The 24,698-nt window shown below is 40.0% G+C and overlaps 1 protein-coding gene across 1 annotated transcript; it reads left to right on the plus strand.

The window, feature by feature from the left end:
• The first annotated feature begins 1,788 nt into the window (after nucleotides 1–1,788).
• desi2 (desumoylating isopeptidase 2) lies at nucleotides 1,789–24,023 on the plus strand. The gene is made up of 5 exons (XM_085369063.1): nucleotides 1,789–2,324; nucleotides 14,568–14,640; nucleotides 14,866–14,959; nucleotides 17,340–17,481; nucleotides 22,273–24,023. Exons 1-5 carry the CDS (start codon nucleotides 2,286–2,288, stop codon nucleotides 22,546–22,548), a joined length of 624 nt encoding a protein of 207 aa, XP_085225189.1. The 5' UTR covers nucleotides 1,789–2,285; the 3' UTR covers nucleotides 22,549–24,023.
• The last annotated feature ends 675 nt before the right edge of the window (nucleotides 24,024–24,698 follow it).

The raw sequence follows: 24,698 nt of genomic DNA on the forward strand, positions 1-24,698 counted from the left end.
TGCAGGGCTCTGGCAGTGCTCCTCCTGTTCCTCCTTGCACAAAGGCGGAGGTAGCGGTCCTGCTGCTTGGTTGTTGCCCTCCTATGGCCTCCTCCACGTCTCCTGATGTACTGACCTGTCTCCCCCATGCTCTGGACACTACGCTGACAGACACAAAAAAAATCTTCTTGCCACAACTTGCATTGATGTGCCATCCTGGATGAGCTGCACTACATGAGCAAATTGTGTGGGTTGTAGACTCCGTCTCATGCTACCACTAGAGTGAAATTTTCTCCATCAACTCCCCACGCTGCCACCTACAGAAGTTCTCTGATGACTCTGCCATAGTCGGCCTCATCACAGGTGAGGACAACTCAGAGTACAGACAGTGGACTCTGGACTTTGTTGACTGGTGTCAGCAGAGCCACCTGTTGATCAACGCTGGGAAAACCAAGGAGTTGGTGGTGGACTTCCGGAGACGCAGACCCACCACACTGACACCGGTGAACATCCAGGGAGTGGACATTGAGATAGTGGACTCTTATAGGTACCTGGGTGTTCACCTGAATAATAAACTGGACTGGAGCCACAACACTGATGCTCTTTACAGGAAGGGTCAGAGCAGACTCTACCTGCTGAGGCGGCTGAGGTCATTTGGAGTACAGGGAGCGCTTTTAAAGACCTTCTATGACTCTGTGGTGGCATCTGTCATTTTTTACAGTGTTGTATGTTGGAGCAGCGGTTTATCGGCAGCTGAGAGGAAGAGGTTGGATAAGCTCATCAGGAAGGCCAGCTCTGTTCTGGGATGCACCCTGGACCCAGTGCAGGTGGTGGGAGACAGAAGGACTCTGGCCAAAATAACATCTCTGATGGACAGAGTCTCCCACCCCATGCATGTAAATGTTGCTGAACTGCAGAGCTCCTTCAGTGACAGACTGCTCCATCCTAGATGCATGAAGGAGCGTTTCCGCAGGTCCTTCCTCCCTGCAGCTGTCAGACTGTACAATCAGAACTGCTCCCAACAAACATAGACGTTTACATCTGCGCTGTAACTGCAATAAGTTAATTAACCGATTCGCACTACAAGCTGGTTTGCCTCTTATCTGTAGTTATTTTTATTTAATTTAATAACTGTACAGTACTCTCTGTATATAGTAACCACGGTCCTTAATCTAAATATGTAAGAAAACTTGTGTATGTTTCTGTTCTGTGTCCTGTGTCCTGTTTGTTTGTATATGTGTCTTTTTGGCTGCTGTTACAACCAAATTTCCCCTTGTGTGACAATTAAAGGATTATTCTATTCTATTCTATTCTATTCTATTCTATTCTATTCTATTCTAAATCACTGCCAGCATTCAAAAGTGACCAAAAAATCATCCAGAAAGCATAGGTATTGAGATCTGTGGTCACCAAATGAAAAACCCTTCCTTTATTGGGGATGTCTTGCTAATTGCCCATAATTTCCACCAGTTGTCTATTTCATTTTCATAACAGCAAGTGAAATTGATTGTCAGTCAGTGTTGCTTCCTAAGTGGATAGTTTGATTTCACAGAAGTGCGCATGACTTGGAGTTACATTGTGTTGTTTAAGTGTTCCCTTTACTTATTTATTTATTTATTTATTTATTTATTTATTTATTTATTTATTTATTTATTAGCAGTGTAGTTTGGTTGGGCGCTCGTTTTCCTTATGAACTACATCACCCATAATGCTCAGTGCGCTAAGGGAGCTTAATAGAGTGATGGGCTCATCGGTCTACTCCTCAACATCGTCCAATTTCTCCCAGCAGTCGCATCCTGCCTGCAGCTCCATTGCTACCGTTAGCCGGGGCTAATAAGGGAGTAGCAAGTCGTTTTTTACACAGGGAATTTCATTTTCATGTACCTACATTATGTTATTTAACTAAGCAGTTTGTTTGGGAAAATGAATTTGACTTTTTTCCGCGGCGCGGCGTCTTCTGGAAGAGAAAATTCTCCCTGTAAAGTCAGTGTTTTTTCGCGGCGACCTCGGTAGCCGACCGGGTTTAGCAAGTCAGTTTTGGTAACCGATAGATTCATCTGTCCGCCTCTGCTGCTGCTCTGTCGGGGGACAAAATCAGTCAGATGTTGGACGGTGAAAACATCATCGGAACTCTAACATTTTTACACCGAGTTGCGAAGTTGAATTACCAAGGTGAACATCTTTCGAGAAAGAGCCAGCAATAATAATAATAAGAGGAGGAGAGCGAGAGTTTGGATCTCGCACCGAAGGAAGAGAACCCGGAGAGAAGAAGGGACGCTAGGGGAAGAAAATCCTGATGCCCAGTGATGGCAAACGAGCCGATTATCCTAAATGTCTATGATATGGTAAGTAGAAGCGGAAACGTGAACGTTTTCTTGCTTATTTGTTATCACTTGATCTAAGAAGTATGTTTGAGAGGAGTATTATTTATCCAGGACACAACGCTGAAGCGCGTTATAAAAATGCGATTTTAATTCCTCGTTGGTTATCAGCACTTGTACAATAATGGAAGAAAAACACTCAAAAGCATTTTCGCGTAATTACGAACCACTCTTCAATTCGGCATACTCACACAACACCAAAGCAATTGCCGTTTAATGCAGTTCCATCTTTAGTAATTAGTTTGCTTATTCCCCCTCAGTTGTTTTCTTGCAAAACACAGTGAGTCAGGGTTGCAAGCGGTTGAACCAATTCATGTACGCTTTATTGTCGTATGATCCTTTTCGAAAGGTTTTTGTCTATTTGTATTAGATCCAACATTGTTTTGGTGTCTGTTCAGTGCAAACAAAATAAGCCGGTTTGCAAATGGCGACAGGAAAAGCAGTGTGAAAAGAATCAAGAACGAAAATTAAGCAACTTGGAACCCACAGCTGATTTGCTAGTCCATATATTAAATCTCCGTTTGTTCTGGCTATCTTTTATGTATCTTCCATGATAGGACTGCCAGAAAACTGGTCCACTGTGGACTACAGACAAAAAACAAAGCAAAAAAAACTAGTAAAAGTTTAGGCTTTACAGGAAGTCACTATTTAACTAAGCCTAGTTTTGCATCTTAAGGATTTCAGTTCACTCTAAACACCAAACCAAAAGCAGATGTGAAAGTCGCATGGTAATTTCTACTGCATAGAACGTGCTATCGACTCTTTGTTATAGCATTAGTCTGAGGTTCAGTAATTTGAGTCACTATGTTGTCACCATGCTGGGATGAGTCAGTGGGGATGGGTTCTGGAAATTGATGTATTGATGAATCCTTGATTAATATGGCTGAAGATTACATTTAAAGTGGGTCTTGCTTGAGGTTATAAAACAGATCGGGGTAGTGCTCTGGGACAGTGTGCATGAACTCCTGGCTGGAAAACCACAACATCCTTTGTATGTACACTTGGCTTTGTGACCTGTGCATCGTAAATCATGACGGTCTTCCTTACTTGAACATGTTACTCCCTGGTAAAATATAAATGGCCTTTTTTAGGACTCGATTCTTTTCTTCTTGGTCCTGCTTTTGTTCTATTTATTGATGTCCCTCTGCAGCTGCTGGTCAATATATCTGCAGAGGTTTGGGGTCACATGGGTTGAAATGGATTAACACTGAAAGCCAGAGAGTCATTAAACAGACCTTTGAGAGTCAGTAGAAAGAGTAGTGTGTTGCACGATTACAAATTATATACATTGGTATGTATTCATTCCTTTCTTCCTTAGTTTCTTATTCTTTATTCCCCTTTTTCTCTCTTCCTGTTCTCTTCATTACTTTCTTTCACTTTCTCTTGCTTTCCACATGACTTGCATTCTCTGTAAAGTCTGAAGAGCTTTTATTTCTGTCTTGCTTCCATTCATGTGAATAGCTGCAGGGGCCGTTGCTTTAAGAAGCTACTCATACACATCTAAAAGACACATGTGTAAGATCTTTAGAGTATATTTGAGAATCGACAGTAGAGACGGAAGGACATATTTTCCATACAGAAGAAACTGTGTGTTTTTTGCTTCTGCCTAACGATCCGCTCTGAACCATGCATATTTGCGATGTTTGTGTGGAAACTGGTGCCGCGGCAAACATTCACTGTGGCAGGAGTCCAGTCCTTCATTCCAGCACTTTTTAAAGGCTTCCTCTTTCTTTTAATCAGCCAGTTCAGACCTAAGTACTGTAGGAGGGGTGACCTGCTAGTGGCATGATCACTAACTGGTGGGTACATTTTGCTGTCTGCTGGTTGTTAATTGGCTTCGTTTCCTTCACTTTTGACAGTTGACCTAAATAAAAATCAGTTTTGCTTTGTACATGCATTGACCCCCACGATGATAATAACAGTACAGCAGAACTAATGGTTTTGCACCTCGGTTTGAGTGTAAGTATACAGTACTGTGCAAAAGTTTTTGGCAGGTGTGAAAAAATGCTGTAAACAAAGAATGCTTTCAAAAACAGAAGTGCTAATCATTTATTTTCATCAAGCAACAAAATGGAGTGAATAAACAAAAGAGAAATCTGAATCAAATCAATATTTAGTGTGACCACCCTTTGCCTTCAAAAAGGCATCAATTCTTCTAGGCACACTTGCACACAGTTTTTGAAGGAACTCGTCTGGTAGGTTGTTCCAAACATCTTGGAGAACTAACCACAGATCTTCTGTGGACGTAGGCTTCCTCACATCCTTTTGTCTCTTCATGTAATCTCAGACACACTTGACTTCCAGTACTACTTGTTCTTCTTTACGTGAAAGCTAGTTCTTAATGACTTTGGCTGTATATTTGGGGTCGTTGTCCTGCTGCAGAATAAATTTGGGCCCAATCGTATGCCTCTCTGATGGTATTGCATAATGGATGAGTATCTTTCTATATTTCTCAGCATTGAGAACACCATTAATCCTGACTGAATCTCCAACTCCATTTGCAGGAATGCAGCCCCAAACATTCAAGGAACCTCCACCATGCTTCACTGTTGCCTGCACACAACCATTATGGTACCGCTTTCCAGCCCTTCGATGAACAAACTGCCTTGTGCTACTGCCAAATATTTCAAATTTTGACTCATCAGTCCAGAGCACCTGCTGCCATTTTTCTGTACCCCAATTTCTATGTTTTTGTGTATACTTGAGTCGCTTGGCCTCGTTTCCACGTCGGAGGTATCGCTTTTTGGTTGTAGCTCTTCCATGAAGACCACTTCTGGCTAGTCTTCTCCGGACAATAGCTGAGTGTACTTGGGTCCCACTGGTTTCTGCCAGCTCTGAGCTGATGGCACTACTGGACGACATCTAATTTTGAAAGGTAACAAGCTTGATGTTCTTTCATCTGCACTAAGTTTCCTTGGCCAACCACTGCGTCTACGATCCTCAGTGTTGCCAGTTTCTTTGTGCTTCTTCAAAAGAGCTTGAACAGAACATCTTGAAACCCCAGTCTGCTTTGAAATCTTTGTCTGGGAGAGACCTTACTGATGCAGTAAACTACCTTGTGCTTGTTGATGTGCTCACTCTTGCCATGAAATGAAACTCTTTCACCTCACCTTCGTAGCAGAGGCTGTTCCTCACCCAGTTTTAAGCCTCAGACACAGCTGCTTCTGTTTCAGTTAATGACTGTTTCAACCTGCATGCGACATTGATGATCATTAGCACCTGTTTGGTATAATTGGTTGATCATACCTCTGACTATGATCCTACAAAATCCCTGACTTTGTGCAAGTGTACCTATAGGAATCGATGCTGGTAGTAACACCAAATATTGATTTAAAAAAAAAATATTATTATATTTCTGGAACCATTCTTTGTCTACCACCATTTTTTTCACACCTGCCTAAAACTGTGCATAATACTTCACTTGTATGGAAGTTCTGTGTAAATGTGTTTTGCATTCAAGGAAAAAACATCAATTTTGCTCTACTGCACCGTAGATCAATTCCAGTGAGTGTTGTTTGACTGATTTGCTTGGAGGCTGGTTGAGTCACTTGGTGGGGGATCATCAGTTTATAGATTGAGTCACTGTTACTGGTGGCCCAGTAACAGGGTTTTCTTTTATTTGTGTTCTATGCATATTTTAGCCATGAATCTTTACCAGTACCAAGTACCAGTCCACATTGGAAAGATACAAGTAGAAGTTATCTGTGGAGCTTTTTCCCCTCCATTATATGCTAGCTTGTCTGCCACTGATGTTGCATTAAGTAAAAAGAGAACAACATGAACTGAAGTGAGTGGATCGAACAGCGGATTGACTCATCACATACCAGTCCATTGTATTTCCACAATAACTCTCTTTGAGCTGGAATAAAATGTTAATATTTTAGTTAAATAAAAAAATTAAAATTTGATTTCTATGAGGCTATTTCTATAAGTTTTAGCTTACAAAATATAATCTTGGATTTAAGGAAACTGGAGAATAACAGAGCACTGATAGATGAGGACATGCTTCTTTTACTAACTTGGACTCATGTTGTACTGTTTTTTTTCTGATGTTCCCAAATTCCAGTTGGAATATTTTACCATCCAAAATATTCTTTAAGGACCAAAAAAAAAGTCAAAACACTTTAAGGACAGAAGAGATGGCTCTGTTGTTTTGCTCTTGTGAGTAGGGATGGGTATCGTTTAGGTTTTATTCGATACCAGAAATGGTGCCAGTGCTTAAACGGTGCTCGAACCGGTGCTTAAAGAATGGAAAACACAAACTTTGTCCAAAAACCTCTCATGTTTAGCTGTTTTGTTTTTTTTTTCTAAGAAGATAACAATGTTAGCCTTTTCTGCAGCTATAGGGGAATTTATGGTATCACTCTTGGCTGGAAGCAGTGCTTAATCAATGAGGGGGAAAAAAACACCAACTTTGTCCAAAAACCTCTCATGTTTAGCTGTTTTGTTTTTTTTTTTTCTAAAAAGATAACAATGTTAGCCTTTTCTGCAGCTATAGGGGAATTTATGGTATCACTCTTGGCTGGAAGCAGTGCTTAATCAATGAGGGGGAAAAAAACACCAACTTTGTCCAAAAACCTCTCATGTTTAGCTGTTTCCCACTTTTTCTCTGGTCATTTTAGCCTTTTTGGCCAGGGTGAAGGGAGTATCTGCCATCAAACAAGAAGACAGCTGCATGTAACTACGATGGTGTTTGCTAGTTCACCTTACATGCGTTAATTTAATAATGTGGTTAGCCTATTCAGCGTAAATTACACACGAACAACATTAAGCTACTGACCCAGAGAAGAACGGCTGTTGCTGCCATCATCATCCGTCATCATTTCTGCTACACTGGCAGGGCTAGGGGCCAGGACTCTACTCTTCGGGTTTTGGGGGGGATGTTGCTAACTCCAAGACCGATAACAGGCACCACACCCGCAGTAGATGTGCTCGATGTGAGGTCTTGCAGCAAGCTATCAAATACGGTGAATTTCTCGGCTTTTAAAAAAACGCTAAGCGTCGCCAGGTGTTTCATCAGATTTGAGGTGTTACCTCCTTTGCACAGTATCAGCTTAAAGCACTTGTTGCAGGCTGCTGAGTTTGCATCTTTTGCTGTGAAATACAGCCAGACTTTGACCGCTTCGCCTTGGGCGTTTTTAATCTGTAGCTCTGCTCTAAAAGAACGTACGTACCTGGGCCCGCCTACTACGCTTGCAAAGTTAAAATGATTGGCTGGAATCCAAAGTGTATGACATCTCAGGAAAAAAAGCACCGAAATAAAGCACTGAAATCTGCGCTGCTTTTCGGTCTGGTTACTACCGTTTATGTCAGACCCGGTGCCATCATGGCACTGGATACCGGTACCCATCCCTACTTGTGAGGCCACTTTACAACTGTAGAAATTCTAAAGGCTTCTCAGAAAATGTTATACGTCACCTCAGGAATAATGTCTGCATTCATTAAACCTTAACAACATTAAAATGTCAGTGGGACAACAAAACAGTTTCATTTTTTTTAAAGTTTTTAAACCCCCAAAGTGGTATCAGATTAAAAAAAAAAGTCTGAACAGCAGTTGTAAATCAGGAAATATTTAGATGACTTTGATTAATTTGTCACTTTAAACCAGTTTCCTAATTTATAGGTTGTTTCTTCTTAGTCATCCACTTGAGCAAACAGCTCTAATTTCCTGCGATTATGTTCTCATAGAAGTGAATAAGGAGGCTGTTTTGTCATGCAGTTTATTTGATGGTCTCAATGGGGCCTGTTTTATTGGGAGGTGTAAGCTTAGGGCTAACATTTAATGTAAAAGAAGGTGAGAAAACAGCAAAGATCAGATGATTGCCGAGGTCAAGACAGTTGGGTAACAACTCAGGATCCTTACCTCAATCTCAAGAGCATCACCATTTATGCAGTGTGTGTGAGTCTGCCTGCTCTGTTGTTCTTCTTGGAGCACAACTGAGCATCTACTCAAAAAGATTGATAACAAGTCCCCATTGAGGATCGATAATGTCACGTGACTGTCAAGAGTGTATGTACAGAAATGATTACAGGCGCCCCCTCAGCCCCAAACCACTGCTTTTTCCCAATTCCCATTCTGTCAGGTCCTCCCCACAGTCCTGCTCACATCTCAGCTAAGTGGATTTCCTGGACAGCTCTGAGTGGTTTAGTGCACTGCTCTAATGAGACAGCATTATCTGCACACCACCTGTCTGCCTGCCAGCCAGCACCACGGGTTTCTTTGTCTCAGAGCGTGTAAGAGGACATGTTAGGATATTAGGTTTAACTGTGTAATGGAGCCTGATACTCAGCCGAGCAGGCTATGTGTTGGCTGCAGTGTCTTTGTGTGGATCAATTAAGGACATGCAGCAGTCATGATTCCTCCTTTTCTTTTTTGCCACCTAGTTTACAAGGTAACGTGGCCCAAAACAAAAGAAGTTGGGAGTGTACTGTGTTGCTACAGCCACATAAATCTCTGCTAGTGGAATATAGTGCAGCATTTCTAATGGAAGAAATCTAAACCAATTAAAATAGTACTATAGCTTGGGTGTGTGGTCAAGGTTATCATTCATTAAACATTGCAATGATGGCAGCTTTCACCTCTGTTTTATTATGTAATTGTAGACAATCCGAGTTTGGAACCAGACCTAATTTACTGTACTTCTCAGTCTTTTTAATTAGAGCTAACAGCTGATATAAAACTGGAGATTTTATTTCCATAATAAACAGTCTCTTAATACAAGTTCCTCACATTTGATTCACTCACTCAGTATTCACTTTATTATATACAAACATAAAAACTAATACAATGCAATCTAAAGCTATCAGTAATGGAAACAATATCTGAACTCTGAAATCCTTTGTGTGTAAGGCAAATGTCTTAATGCTGCACCACAGGTTATGGGAATGTCAGAATTGCTCATTTGTGTTAATCAGATCAACAGACAGCAGTACAAAGAGCTCACAGGAATCAGTAACTCGAATCAGCAGTGATCTTATTATTATTATTTTTTTGTTAATCAATTGCCTAGTTCAGTGTAAACTTGCTGAGTGTTTAAAAAAATAAATAAAAATGTAACACACTTTGCATGGGAGATTTAAGATAACTTTGTGGGTAAAACTAGAGCAAACTATTGTTGCAGATGAAGGTAAAATTCACCAGAACCCATCTTGTGGCTGGTAGTAGCTTCCTTCCATCGATTTCTGTTTTGAGCTTAGTTTCAGTCAGCTTGTTTCCGCTACACTTTCAAATCAGCGGTGTACATCTTAACTTAAAAACAGAAGAAAACTACAGAGCAAACTACAGCAAGCATTCATCCACCTCTCTGTCTCCTGTTCCTTTCATTATCTTTTAATTCATTCATAAACGCTCAGCCTGTTCTCTACAGCACACAGCTTTTAACAAGCTTTGAAGTAATGAGGTCTGAGATAAGAGTCTTATTTCACCACCGACAGGGGCGAGGAGTAGCAGCGTAACAGACTATTTGTCTTTGTTACTCCTGTTAACGGAGTGGGAGACAGTCATTTTGCATTTCGATGCAGATTAGTTTTCTTAACATAACTCCTACACACGTTCTACAAGGACATATTGGCACATACTACGCTGCCATTGGGTGTTAGTTCACCAACCTGCTATTTATGTTTCGCCTTATATAAAGTTTTTTTTGGGGGGTGTCTGTTTATTTTTAGCAGCTCAAATGCTGATGTGTGTTCACGTTTTCTAGACTGGCTTCTGTCACCATTACTGTAACAGAAATGTAGATAATGTTTTAAAAAGGAGCCAGCAGCCAAGGCTTCTTAGTCAGTGAGAACCAGCTGGTGCACACACAGATGGCTGCTGTTCCTGGGCTCAAAGAAACCACTTCAGAACTGATACAGACATGATTTCATATCCGTAGGAGATCAGCTGATGTGAGAAAGTCTTTGGTGGGAAAAACCCTACCAGAAGTAATGTTAGGAAATGGAAAAATGAGATGCTTTATTGTGTTAGTTTTTGGACTCAATGTTGGTCCTTTATTACTGACCTTTAACAAAATCAAAAAGGTCTCTATAGTGAGAGATACGTCTACAAGCTCTAAATGCACAAGCTGTAGCTGGACTCTGATAAAATGGGGATATGCAGTGGCATTTCTGCTTCTTCAAACAAAACTACTGACACGCATGCTGTGGCTTTCTTTGTGCAACATTTGCCCCATATATAGTTCAGGAAACAGAAACCCAGCAGCATGACAAGTTTGAAATGTGGGTTTGAAAAAACAAAAGTTGTGCCAAAGCCTCAGTAAATGTTGTATTTGATCAGAATGCAGATTCTGTTTTAAAGTCAGTTCCCTCAATAAAGTTTAAGGGGGTGTGTGTGTGTGTGTGTGTGTGTGTGTGTGTACGTACGTACAGTGGAACCCAACTTACAAAATTAATTCGTTCCAAAGGGTCTTTCGTAAGTCGAAGCACCCATTGCGCCTTTTGAGTGAATGATAGGCTAATTGCTAACTACAACTACAATACGTCCAAGTGGAACAGCGAAGCGCAAGTACGAAAGCCAAGGGGGTTGTCACAGGATTCGGAAGGCATTATGGGCATTGTAGGCATTCTGGGCTCAGCCAATCAGAGCCAGCGAATTTCGTTACGCGGGCATTTTGCCATAACACGAGCAGAAATATTGCCGTTAAGTGCCTTCGTAACTTGAATTTTTCGTTAAATGGGGTATTCATAAGTCGGGGTTCCACTGTATATTTTTTCCCGCATATACTGTTACAATGGTGGGTGTGCATATTTAACATGGCTGGCTCTGTGCAAGTTATCCTATAAGCCTAAAGCTTAGGTTTCAGCTTGGTTTCATGCATTTGGATGCTCTTGGCTCGGTATGATGTCAGTGAGAGGATATCCTAGTATGGTCATCTCAATCACAGAGCTCTGGCTGTGAACACGCAGCCCCAACCATCTGAATTCAAATAAGGAAAAATTGAAAGAAGCACATCAGATAGTGGATAAAGCGTTTAAGGTGCACTGTAACTGTTTTAGATATTCTAGTAGAGTTGAAGAATACATCCAGTTTACTCCTAGTTCTTTTTTTCCATTCCCAAGACTGGAAAAACAGGGAGCATTGCATTTGGAAGGGCATCCAGCAGGTAGCATCCGCAAAGCCTTTGTGATCAGTTGGTGTTTAAACTCTTACATTCCACAGAGGTTATATTTTGCATTGCAGATGTGGCGGAGACCAGCAGCTCTGCCACAAGTGACTTTAAGCAGCTACATAATGTATTTGCATAATGACAGACGGGAAATGTGATAACTGTTTTAAATAGCAAGCTGTCTTCTGTGATACCTGATAACTGTAGTTTGCATTGGAAGCTGTTTTTATGTCAAGAAGGAAAGCCTCTGTGTGTACACACTAATAAAATATGTCATTTTCAAGTAATTAAGTTGTTTATTGTCACTCTGGTTAAACACATTTAATGCCTCAAATATGTAAGATGGAAAGCTCTAATATAATATACAAATCCAAATAATACTTAAAATCAATTTAAACAGATTCCTAATGTCAGAATTAATGTCTTTAAATGGTCAGCATAACACAGAGCTCAAAGAAACTGTAAAAACTCCAAGTGCTACATCTCAGACTCTGCAGGCCTCAGTTAACTGTTAAAGGTCATGGCAGTACAGTTAGAAAAAAGACATGTATGGCTTTTTTGGAAGTGTTACCAGGAGCAAGCTGCCAAGCATGGTGTCACAGGGGTGATTATTTGGCAGCTGTAAGATCTGGGAATCAGCGAGTTGACCACAAATTCCTCTGTATACCAAAGTATTCTAGAATCAAATGTGAGCCCATTTGTCCAGCAGCTAAAGCTCAGCCAAAACTAAGTCATGCAACAGGATAGGGCTGCCACGATTAGTTGACTAGTCACGATTACGTCGACTATCAAAATCGTCGACTACCAATTTAATAGTCGATGCGTCGTTTGAAGCTTTGTAACATCCAAAACACGCAGGAATAAGTAGCAGGATTTAAGCGTGTAATAACGGACTGAAACAGTAGATGGCAGCACTGCATGTACAAGGATGCCAGCTGCCCTTAAACCCCGAAGAAGAAGAAGCTGTGTCCCAGAATTCATAGCGCGGCCCAGCTAAGTTTCCAACAATGGCGGCAGCTAGTTAGTTTTAATATTACTCTTATTATTCTTTCTGGGTCACAAAATAAACGTTTAACATATTTTCAGGCGAGAATGTAGCTGTGTAAACCTCAAATATCTGCTCAGTTTATCAAGACACCATATATTTTCAAAAGCGCTCCGACGTTTTCGGATATGCCTGTTACGCACCAGCTCAATATCTAGCCCGGGTTCAAGGCTCACTAGAGCCGGTGAGAACACCGGACTCCCGGCAAACCCATCGCCGTCTTTCGCTACTCAGGTTAAACATGATATATAAGTCACTTAAATAACTTAAAATATTATTGTTTGGCTTTTTTCAGTATTTTATTTGTTCCTGAGTAAATCGGTTTGGCTGAGATTAAAGTTATAGTTTTTACACAGCTGAATAAACGTCAAGCAGACAACTGATCATCAGAAGTGTGAGATCAGAATCAGAATACTTTATTGATCCCTAGGGGAAATTATTTTGCTGGAGAATATACTCCGGTGTGCTGTTATATTTTAGATAGCAAGGAGCAGATGGCTGAGTTTCTTAAACTTCACCGAAACAATCTGCAAATTTCATTAAAATTTAATAAACTATCATCTTGTCTTTTTTTTTTTTTAGTTAGCACATACCTTAAACACTTAAGGCTGTAAGCTAATGATAGTTATACAAGAGCAGATGCATGCTGGTGCAATAAGCTGTACGTTGTACGTCCAATTGATGCATGATCTGATTAGTCGACTAGTCGCAAAAATAATCTGTGACTAGTCGACTATCAAAATAATCGTTTGTGGCGGCCCTACAACAGGACAACGATCCCAAACACAACAGCAAATCTGCAACATAATGGCTGAAAAAAAGAATCAGAATTAGTTTTTCACAGGACTATGTAGGTGTATATTTTTTGTAGACTTTGTCTACAAAAAAAATTGTCTCAGATTTGCATGGTAAGAAATCTGTCACCTTTGTTACAGTGCACTGGCAGAAAGGAACTGCTCTTGGTAAATTTGGCATGTTTTAATCATGCTGATCAGCACTTGATTTGGTTTGAAGAAACGTCAACAGCATCAAACTTTAAAATTGATCAGGTCCAAGACAATAATCAATTAACTGATGACGTGGCACAGTGAAGCAGTAGGAAGATGTTTGAGGTATGAACAAATATTAGATTTAGAGATTATTATTCAGCTTCCTGAGATGCTTCACCAACACTCTTCTCTGCTCCATCTTTTGTGATAAAATAATGTTTTTGAGAGAAAATTCTGCCTAGCAACAGTCTGCCCAATCACCTTGTAGACACAATGTTTAGCAGACATACTACAGAAAAGATGGATAGCAGTTTCAAAGATTAGTGCAGCAGTTATTGATTTATTTCTGTGCAGCTTGACTGTCATTGTCTGCATGCAAAGAAATCTTGTGTAAGCATCAGGGATAACATCTGCACTGTGGTCATAAATTCCCACAGAAAAGTCTGTAAATGTGTTCTGTAGCTGAATTTGATTATTCTGATATGAAGACTGGATAAATGCCAAGGTACAATAGGACAATGACAATTCAGTAATAAGGTTTGCATAGCTGCAGGATGTCAAACATATTGCCTTTTCAGCTGCCGTTTGTGGGTTTATTGCAGTGGGGGCTACATTTTGAAGGAATTTCCCGTCTTTCAGAGGTCAAAAAAATTGAACTATCACTTGTAGTTATGCAATGATTCACTGTCTGTCTGTAACAGCAAGGATTTAGAGATGCCCTGGAGCTGTCTGTGCATACTCCTCATTCCTTCTTTCTACCTCAGTGAGGGGGAGGTTTTGTCTTCTTCCTGAAGAATATCCATATAAATTTGATATTACATTGTTTTATCACATATTTTAATTTGATTCTTGTTGCTTTTTCTTTCACTTTACTATGATATGTTTACATTTTGAACAGTTTAACAAGAAAAGCTTTCATGTTGGGAAGTTGTGATGGATTGTTTTTGTTGACATTTTGTAGACTAAAAATTTAAATATATTAAATCAATAGGTGTAGAAAACATGCATTATTATTTTACTGTAATTTAACAAACGTGTTATTCTGTGTTTCTCCTTCTGCCTTCAGTACTGGATCAATGAGTTCACCAGCTCTCTGGGCATCGGAGTCTTTCACTCAGGGATTGAGATCTATGGAAGAGGTAAGGTTGCCCAGAAATAAGACTCCGCCTACATCAAGTCATTTGCCTAAGGATAGTGTTACAGAGAGGATGCTTTTTTTATAGCTCAGGATATATACACACACCACTGTTTTCCATTCCGGGCATGTCTAAACATACTTATATATAGTGTATATATAAAACTGTATGTTATCTGCTAATGGCTTTTGTTACATCAGCAGCTCAAATTTGTTCTTGTGTGTTTAGAGTTTGCCTATGGCGGACACCCGTACCCATTCTCAGGGATCTTTGAGATTACACCAGGTGATGCAACTGAGCTTGGCGAGACCTTTAAGTTCAAGTAAGTGTGGGATAATTGGTGTTTATATGAGACATACAAGTACAGATATGCATGTGTTCTGTTTTGCTAAATATCTTTCGCAACAGCCTAGGCAGCTCGCAACATGCTTGATGGAGTTTTTACGGTGAAAGAGTTGGCCTGTTTAATGTAGAATGTTAATCAAATGGCGAGTCAGTCAGGTTACCGCTCAAAAGTTTGTTAGTCTATTAGCTATTAAACTCAGTAGTGACGAGAGGACAGTCGTTCACGCACCAAGGGCTGGGTAGTAAAATAATGGCAATGAGGAATGTATCATAAATCTATCTGGGTCCACCCTTATCTGCGCAGTTACCTCAGTAGGTTGAAGCAACACAGGATCTTTGGAAAAATGAGTAACTGCAAGGGTTGCCAGCTGGCACACAAGGGAGGGGAAGTTATTGGGAATCTGTAGAAATGGTTCTAAACATGGAAAAATAGAAAATCTGTGCTGCAAGATGTTCCAGCAACCCACAACAACAAAGACAAACACAGCCATCCTTTGTTCCTATGGGGCTGAACTTCAAGGCACAACTGAGACCACTTTGAAGTTTATGCTAGAACATTTTCTAGTTAAGAGTGCCAGGTTCTGCCCCAAAGGCATGATGCAGGCACCTATCTAAACAGCTATTAGAAGTCACTTAACATTACTTACTTGGTGTAGGTTTTAATAACCGTTAACAGCCTTTTAGGTTGTTTGCTGTGCAAGGACAATATCAGTTCAGTCCATTCTGCTCATTAGATGCCCGATTGTTCAGGTCATTCTTCCCCAATAAGATTATGTGTAGAGCAGAGTGATCAGTTTGGAAAGTCAGACAATGTGTCAAATGTCTTTTGACTACTGATAGTTTGGTTTAGGTGGAGATGCTGGTAGGTTCTGGGTAGCGCATACAGTACGCGTGTATAGTGACTGTTTTGGTCAATCAGCCATCGGCCAAGTTAGAAAGCACTGATTTGTTCCCTAGATAAGTTAGAGCTTCATGTGCATGTTCTTTATACCCATTTGATCAGTTGGTCAGCTGTTAGTTGAGCTGTTTAATGAATTTTGGTATTTCTCCTACAGTAAAGCGAGCTCCTGTACATGATGTGTCAAACATTTTAATGCCTTTTTGTAACAGTTCATGGCCTATGGTCTTGGTCAAAGACTGAATAAAACAGAAGATTGAGATTTGAAAAAAGCTCAGTTTATCTTGAACTGAAACTGCAAGTTTTCTCCTTTACTTTATTTTGAGGAACGAGCTGAAGCTGAAAAAGTAACACTAACAAACTGCAGGCTGCAGTTCCTTTTATGGTCACTCAAGAAAAAAATAAATATTACTGCTGGAAAGTTGGACATTTTTCTTTATGGATCATTTATACTTTAATGACATCTGAGGGGGGGGGGGCAATAATATTTTATTTAACTCACCAGGCTAAATTGCGTTTAGGCTTGAACACAGTGTTTGGCTGTAATAAAATTAAATAAAATTCATAATTGTTGATGTACTTTTCAAGTATAGTCTAACAATTTGAGTTTTGCAAATACACTGCAAACCAGTGCAGCTTTTTACCATATTACCAGCTGTCTTTTAAAAGCTGTTTTTGTAGTGGACTGCAGCAAAATGTGTAGTGTTTCTGATTTGTTTTTGTTTTTTTTCCATCCTGCAAAAGATCAACATGATGCTCTTTAGGAATGTGGAATCCAAATGTACAAAACACGACAACTGATTTCAGCAAATCAGTTCAGTATGTTTGTGTGCTTGTCTACTCAGACCTACTCTGCTGAGTATTACTTCTGCTCTAGTTGATTTGCCCTGTGGCTTTAGACAGACTCCGCCTGTCACACACATGCACACACAGTAACTGTCTCCAAGCAGGCCACTAAACCAAATATGGATCATCTGTGACAAATGCCTGCTTATTATCCACAAAGCTGAGGCCTATCCCAGTGAATAAAGCACTCTCTCATACTAAAATCATAATAATTTCATTTTAATTTCATTTGATGTTAAAGCCAAAAACTCAGATCACCTTTAAAATGTTCTCAAAGTTAACTACTTATTTTTTGGCTGAAGGCAAATCACAAAATATGTCAACGTTTTCTTCAAAAAATGTGCAACATGGTTGTACTGGATAGAATGTTTAAAAAATCAGTGTGTTTTAAATGCACACAGTGTTGAACATTTTTCACTATTTTATCTGCTGTCAGACAGCTTTTTCCAACACGAAGTGAAATAGTCGCCCTCAGCCAGACTCACTGACAGAAACAGTAAAGAATATATCAGTAAATGAAAATGGTAAAAAGTAGAATTGGATTAGAAACATTTCTTTCCCAGAAGATGCTCTTTCAGTAACATCAGTACCTTCTGCCTGTTTGTCTCTGCAGAGAAGCTATTGTCCTAGGAAGCACAGACTTCACAGAAGAGGATGTGGAGCGGATCGTGGAAGAGATGGGGAAGGAGTACAAAGGCAACGCCTACCACCTCATGCACAAGAACTGCAACCACTTCTCCTCAGCACTGTCGGAGGTGGGTTAAAAAACACACATCATTTCATTGCACATTACTCTGAGCTGCGCTGAGTTTAAAGGCCAAGTCTTACGGTGATTTCGCACCTATAGTTTGTTTACTGTGGTTGAAATCAGTTGATGAGTTTGTAAACTTGTAGCTTTCCCCATTATTTGGTTTGTTTTCAGACAGAGAAACATTCAAGTAAACGCCAAGCGAACCAAAATGCATCACTCAAAAAACCATGTGAGACTGTTCGCTCATTGGCCAGATGTGTGTGTGTGTGTGTGGGGCGGGAGCAACAACAGTAAATACAGGAAGAAGGTGCTGTGTAAGAACAGCGTGCGTGCGTGCGTGCACGTTGTTTCAATCAGCTTATCCTGGTGTGACTAATGAGCAGGGAGTTTTCCAGTTAGCATCTAATGCTGAGTTGGGGATTAGGACACTGATACGAGCCCAGACATGCAGAGCCAGCTGGCAAACACACACACACACACACACACACACACACACACACACACACACACACACACACACACACGCGTAGAAACACAGACAAATAATAAAAGACACATCCTTACAACATACCATGGTATTTTCTAAACCTTAAATGCAGACAGTACTTCACGTCAGTGCAATACAATAAAATTCAGACATGTACATGGAAATAAAATCAAGCACACATGCAGGTTTACCATTGAGAGTCATCCATCTTCCATCTCAGGATTTGATTTTTTTTTTATGCTTACTCTAACCGCATTACCTTGAGAGGCTGACTCAAAGCGACAGAGTAAAAAATGGCAGGACACATTGATTGTTGTTGCAGGAATGCAGGATGCTTGAAAGATCAAGCATAAAAATTAAATCTTCAGAAAGAATGTTTGATGTGTACGACTTAGATGTCAGATTTCTTTTTGAAAAATCAATACTGTACTCCCTGCAGACCACTGAACTCTAACAGTAGATCAGTAGAAATTCCTAATAACCTTTCAGTATATTGTAGTCCTAGTAGTCTGACAGAAAACTAGATCTATAAACCTTTACTTGCCTCTGTTTTATAAAATGTTGGCCACAATGTGGGGCTCTAGCCAATTGGAAGACTGTTTGTTTCAAAGAAAGGTTGTTACTCGAAACACGGTGACCTAATGTATGATAAGAATCATTAAACGTGAATTTCAAAGTTACAGTCATGCCTGACTTATTTCTCATTTAAAATCGATTTCTCGTGAACCAGCGGACCACAGGGAGCACTTCTGCTCTTTTTAGGTCATCTGTAGAAATCCCATCCTTTAGCATGCATGCGATTTCACCACAGATGCTAAACTTGCACAGAGTGTAAAACTGACTGTCTCAGGCTTTTGAAAACTAAGCTGCAACCAACTGGTTCCAATTAAATAATGATGAATGTCCAAGGGCAAAGATGAAGCCAAACCAGAGGCATGTTCATCATTTATTTTTTTATATTTATTTATTTATTTGTTTGTAAGATGTCCCATCCTGTAACTTCATCCTCTACCTGAAAATAAAAAATCACGTTGAAGGATCACCTTTTTGACACATTGGAGGTCTAGCTCTTGTGACAGAGAGATAAGTGCATTGAATACAAAAATATAAAAATAAATATAGGAGTACAGTGGTCCCTTGTTTATCGCGTCCTAAAAATAATCCGTGATAGGTGAAATCCGCAAAGTAGCCAACTTTATTTTTTACAATTATTATAGATGTTTTAAGGCTGTAAAACCCCTCACTACACACTTTATACATTTTTCTCACACAGGCATGAATATGTTCACACTTTTCTCTCTTGTTTAAACACTCTAAAAGTTCAAACCTACATAGAAAAATAAGTTCAGTATTACAGAATGAAACCAAAGGCTCCCGCGGGTGTCTTTGACGGTGCAAAACGTTTTGTCGACATTGTTGTGTTTGTTGGGGAGAAAACTTACAAACATACAGTACAGCGCTTCAGAGTCACGCTGCTAGCGATCGAAGATTTATGTAAATTTGACAAGCTGAAGGCATTCTGTACTGTACAGAAGGCACGGGGCGAGATTGATTGACAGTGATCTACAGCTAATCAGGATGCAGAACACAATGCGCTGTTTAAAAAAAAAAAAAAAAAAAAAGTGCAATATTGCACACAAAAATCTGCAAAACAGTGAGGACCACTGTATAGGAATTAATTGTAAATGAGGAAACAAGGAATACCTACACAGACTTTCAGTGTACATAAAACTGCTTTATCATCTAAAATCCCAAACAGACTAGTAGCATCAGTCTCTCAGTCAACATCTAAACTGGATAAAATGAAAGAATATTTATTTTCATTGAGGCTTTCTTCGTCAAATAAAATTGTGCTAACAATCTGTACGGATGAGCTGCTCGGCTGGGAAAGAGTAGCAGCAGTGCTTGTGGTGCACATACATACACATAGTGTCAAATACATGGCATAGAAAAATGTTTCTGTTGCTGATGTTTCCAACCCATTTCAACCGTTTTATATTGGATGAATATTGCCTATTGTTGATCTGAAGGCTTACTTTATTATTGCAAAGGAATATTTCATGACAGTAGTGTGAATTGCTACAGTTTATTATATATCAGCCACATGTCAGCCAAACACTAAAGAGATGATATTTAAGGATTTTGGTGAATGTAGGCCACCTCCTCTTCTTCTGCGAGGAGCAGTTCTTGCTGAGTCTCTGAAGAAATGGAAGAACCTCATCGCTGGAGCCTAAACAACCTATGCAATCTAGTATCATCAGCAAAAATCAGCCACTTTGTAAGAATTTTTTTGTAGATAAAAGCAAACCCACTGTCTCTGTCTCCTTACACGTCTGTAAAAGCAGCTCGTCAGCAGCTTCAATAAATGTTCTGATCAAAGCATAATTAAGCCCTTTTACTAGGAAAACACTTTGAGTTTCTTGGAAGCCACTTTTCCCATTATGCTGTAACAACCTCTAATAGCACTGAGTAATCATAATTAGCCATAACATAGACTGTGTCTGCCTGTGCAAGCATGTTAGTTGTTAAGGAAGATTGTGAGAGAGAAATGTCAACCACAGACCGAAAAAGGTCCAACTAGACGTACTCGTGAACTAACTGTTACAGTAGGTTGAGAAATCACTAGCACAGAGTCATATTACAGATTTATTTATGGCATAGAAAGTCAGGAAATCTGATTCAGTTTCCTGGAAGTTCAAGACACAGGCAGGATGTAATTTCTGGTTATGCAGTCATTGTTTGAGATTAATTTCCTCCACAGCATTCTCACAACACTGACAAGTTCTCTTATGGAGAACAAACTAACCAGGAAGTGACAAAGTGACTTATTGAATATAATTTAATACTTATTACTGCTCTTTATCTCCCTAAGTGTTGGCATAGTCAGTTATTTTATATAAGCTCTAGCACTTCACTTGCCTAATGACACAACTCACTGGTGATATGGAAATTCAGAAAATACTATAATATAATATGTGGAAGTAAACTTTGCAACTTTTTATTTGTTAGCTCTTTTCTCTCTCCTCGTGTCCCTCACTCTCTTCCCCGTGGAAGCTTATTTCCACCGCTGAAACAAAAGCCCTACATAATCCTGCCAGTCAAAAGTTTGACTTGACTTGCAATTTCAACTTATTCTTTTCAATTTCCAGTTATTTTACCAGACGTTTAAGTTTATAAGTTGACATTTTTAGATACTTAACTCAAATTTTAAGATGATCTAAATGTTCTGGATAACATCCTGAAATTTTGACTTAAGGATGGCAAAAATGTGTTTTTCAGTGGCAGAAGCTCCCATACTTCCCTCTCAAGGTATTTTCCTGTTAAAAGGACTTCGGTTCATTCTTTCTTCTATAATGTAAAGCTATTCGAGTCCGATTTTGTTTTGAACTGGGGCTTCATACATAAGTTGAATTTAAGTAAACCTTTGATTTTTCTGTCAGTCTAGTAACTAATGATTTGTATTGGTATTGTATTGCCCAGCGATCCCCAACCCCCGGGCCATGGACCGGTAGTGGGCTGCAAGAGTTGAGCGGGTGTGAAATGTATGGTTTTCGGGATAATAGGTTAATTTTTTTTATCGGTGTTATCTTTAACTTGATTTCCCTGGGTCTTTTCATGTTGTTATGAATAAATCTTTTTTTGGTACCGGTACTGGTTTTATTTTGTGTTTATCCGCAACACCTTAAAGGCCCGTCCATGAAAATATTGTCAGACATAAACCGGTCCTTTGCGCAAAAAAGGTTAGGGACCAGTGGTATTGACTACTAATTAAAATACACCAGTTATGGTCAGTTATTTGTAGTCTTAGATATAAAAATAGTAGGGTTGCATGACTCGCAGATCAGTTTAACCCTCGTTTGTCATGTACTGGGTCTTTGTGCAGATCCTCAGTTCATCTTCTGTCTGAGAGGAGTCATTGTAGTTCCCTTCCACCTCCCTTTAAGCAAACTTTATTCTGTCCCTAACAATAAAAAGACTTCAATAGTAGGTGGATAGAGCTTTTGTCTCTGAAATGACTTCTTTGATTTAATTTTATTGTACTTTGTATCATTTGCCTTTGTGGCTGTATTGCATGGCTTGATGACGTTGCAGAAAGGGGTCTGCGCTGTTTTTGTGTGAATATAGTTCATTACGTACCACAAACCTGCAAACCATAACACAACATGTAAATGAGGGGCACTAAACACGAGTGATTACTTTTTCCCTTAATTTTGACGACTAGCATAAAAAGAATATACATTTGCTTTAAGGAGTCACTTCTTGTGTACTGAACTTATTAAAACGTTCCCTTCTTGTCTGTCTTCTCAGATCCTGTGTGGCAGGGAGATCCCTCGCTGGGTCAATCGCCTGGCCTACTTCAGCTCCTGCGTGCCATTCCTCCAGAGCTGCCTGCCCAAAGAGTGGCTGACCCCAGCTGCCTTACAGTCCAGTGTGAGCCAGGAGCTCCACGGAGGCGAACTGGAGGAGGCAGAGGATGCCGCCGCCACAGCCTCCCTGGCCTCCATGTCACCCTGCTCACCTTCTTCGTCCTCCAGCCCATCCTCCTCCTTGCCTCGTCACTCTCGCCACCAGCCCCGCAGGTAGAGGCTGCATGGCATGCTGAGAAACTCTGGGCTGGACTTGTTACATTGGCAGCCAGGTAACAGAAAACCTGCTGCAGTTGATGGATCTATCTACAGCCAAAGGTCCTGTCAGACTTATCCTCGCGCATGGTCGGGTGTCAGCCAAACACTTGAAGAAATCCTGAGCAGTGAAATGTTTTTTTTCCTGCCGAAGAAAGGAGCTCTTATTGCTGACAAAGACGGGAAACCTGTGGTCATCGCTCTCATCAATCTGAGATTTTAACTTTTTCACATCGAATATGTTTTCATTATTTTACCTGCCAAATTCCTTCATGTGTTTACCAGCCACATCCAAACTATACCAGTGCTTTATTTATCAGTGGTGTTGATCCTCACCAAAAGGGTATGATTTAGGTTTGTTAAGGCTTATGGCTGTGTTAAAAATGTCAGAGGACTGCTACAAGAATTAAAAGTGCTGGATGCTCTGCCTTATACTTTTAAGTACAGCAGGTCTGTGAGGGGATTTTATTGTCTTGAGCGACCTCCCAGTTATTGGTGGTTTTAAATGTCCAGGAGCTGAGCGCTGATATCATTTGATCTGTGGCTGGTAAATGTTTCCACTGCCGCCTGCTGTGTTTCAGATCTGGTCTGGGACAGGTGGCTGCTACAATCTTGAAAGTAACAGGTGGATTTTGGGAATTCTTACCCTTTGCCTCAAATTGCTGGATCCTCTGCCTTTTATTTTTTATTACAGCAGGCTGTAGGTTTGTAAACAGCCTAAACCAGAACTACAATCAGCTGCATAGACAAGAACAAACAGATCCAGAACCACTGTCAATCCATAAGACTTTCTTAGCTTCACAGAGACCCCCGCCTTTCTTCTATGATGTCAGATCCTCCCTCCCATCCTTAATAACCTCACATGCTTTAATTAAAGCAAACTAATGAAGTGGATTTACTTAATAATTATGAAGTAGCAACAAGTATTTCACCACCAATAATGTAAAATGTTTCTAAATCATTTCGTAGTTAGGTTCTAGTGAAGGGGGGATTGATTTAAGATGGGAAACATTTCTTTCTCAGTAGCAGCTGCCAAGGTGCCTTAGAGCACCCACAAGTGTTCTGTTGGTCAACTGTAGAAGACTCCCAGTAGTTTAAAAGCATAAAGCAAAACGTTTTATCCGAAAAAATCGAGGTCCACGCTCACACTTAGGACACAATGTCAGTCTGCAATGTATACAAATGTGTCTGAAGAAGAAGCGAAGGCAGACGAGCTCTTCTTTAACTGACCTCTCTTCAGCCTGCACTTCTCACAGTCTTTTTCTTCACACTGTGTCCAGTTAGGAGCGACACAACGTGGTGCCGTTTTGAAACATCGCTGCACAGTTTAGTTAAGTTTGATTATCGGAAGGTTATTGGTGGGGAAAACTTCATGATTTACTCAGACAAATATATATCCTGTTAACAAGGAGACATATGCTGCATATTGTGTATTGTCCCAAACAAGAGCCATGGATGTTCTGAAAACATGTTATGAAGACTAACTGATCTTGGATACCCTTTTTTTTTAAAAAAGAAATCCTTATAGTATTTCTACAAAATAAAGACTCTGGCCTTTTTGTCTGTTTTGCCCTTAAACTCAGGACTCTAAAAGGCTTTGTAACATATGATCTTTTAAACTTTTTTATCCCACATGCTCATTTGCGTTGTCGCTGTTGCTTTTCTAATGCAGTTGTCACTCCATAGAGCTTTTCGGCAGCACGCTGTGGCAGTGCAGTTTTCTACTCTTCGCTCAGATTTAAAGAAAAAGCTATTGTTTACATCCTGTATGCTTGTTTGCGAGCCTGCACACTTTCCCTTTTTCTTTTCTTCTCCTGTCTGTGCATGAATGTAGGAGCGTGTGCCCCCACTTATAGTATAAGCGGTTTCAACGAGCTACCAACTGGGCCAAATTTACCACACATCTCTCACACACGGCAAAGAAATATCAATCTTAACAAATGTAGCACTGTTTTCAGGGTGTATTTACAAATGCGTCTGCATCTTTAAGAGATTAGTTGTATTCTTTTTGTGCTCACGCTAATTTTTAGCAACATTTTGTGGCAGTGTCAACCATCGGGTAAAAATGTTGTTTTTGGGACTTTCTAACAAAACTGAAGCAGTTTTACAGGA

Source organism: Diplotaxodon limnothrissa, linkage group LG13, assembly GCF_057381915.1.
Source record: "Diplotaxodon limnothrissa isolate DT_005_m linkage group LG13, D_limnothrissa_male_GT1.1, whole genome shotgun sequence".
Taxonomy (NCBI): domain Eukaryota; kingdom Metazoa; phylum Chordata; class Actinopteri; order Cichliformes; family Cichlidae; genus Diplotaxodon; species Diplotaxodon limnothrissa.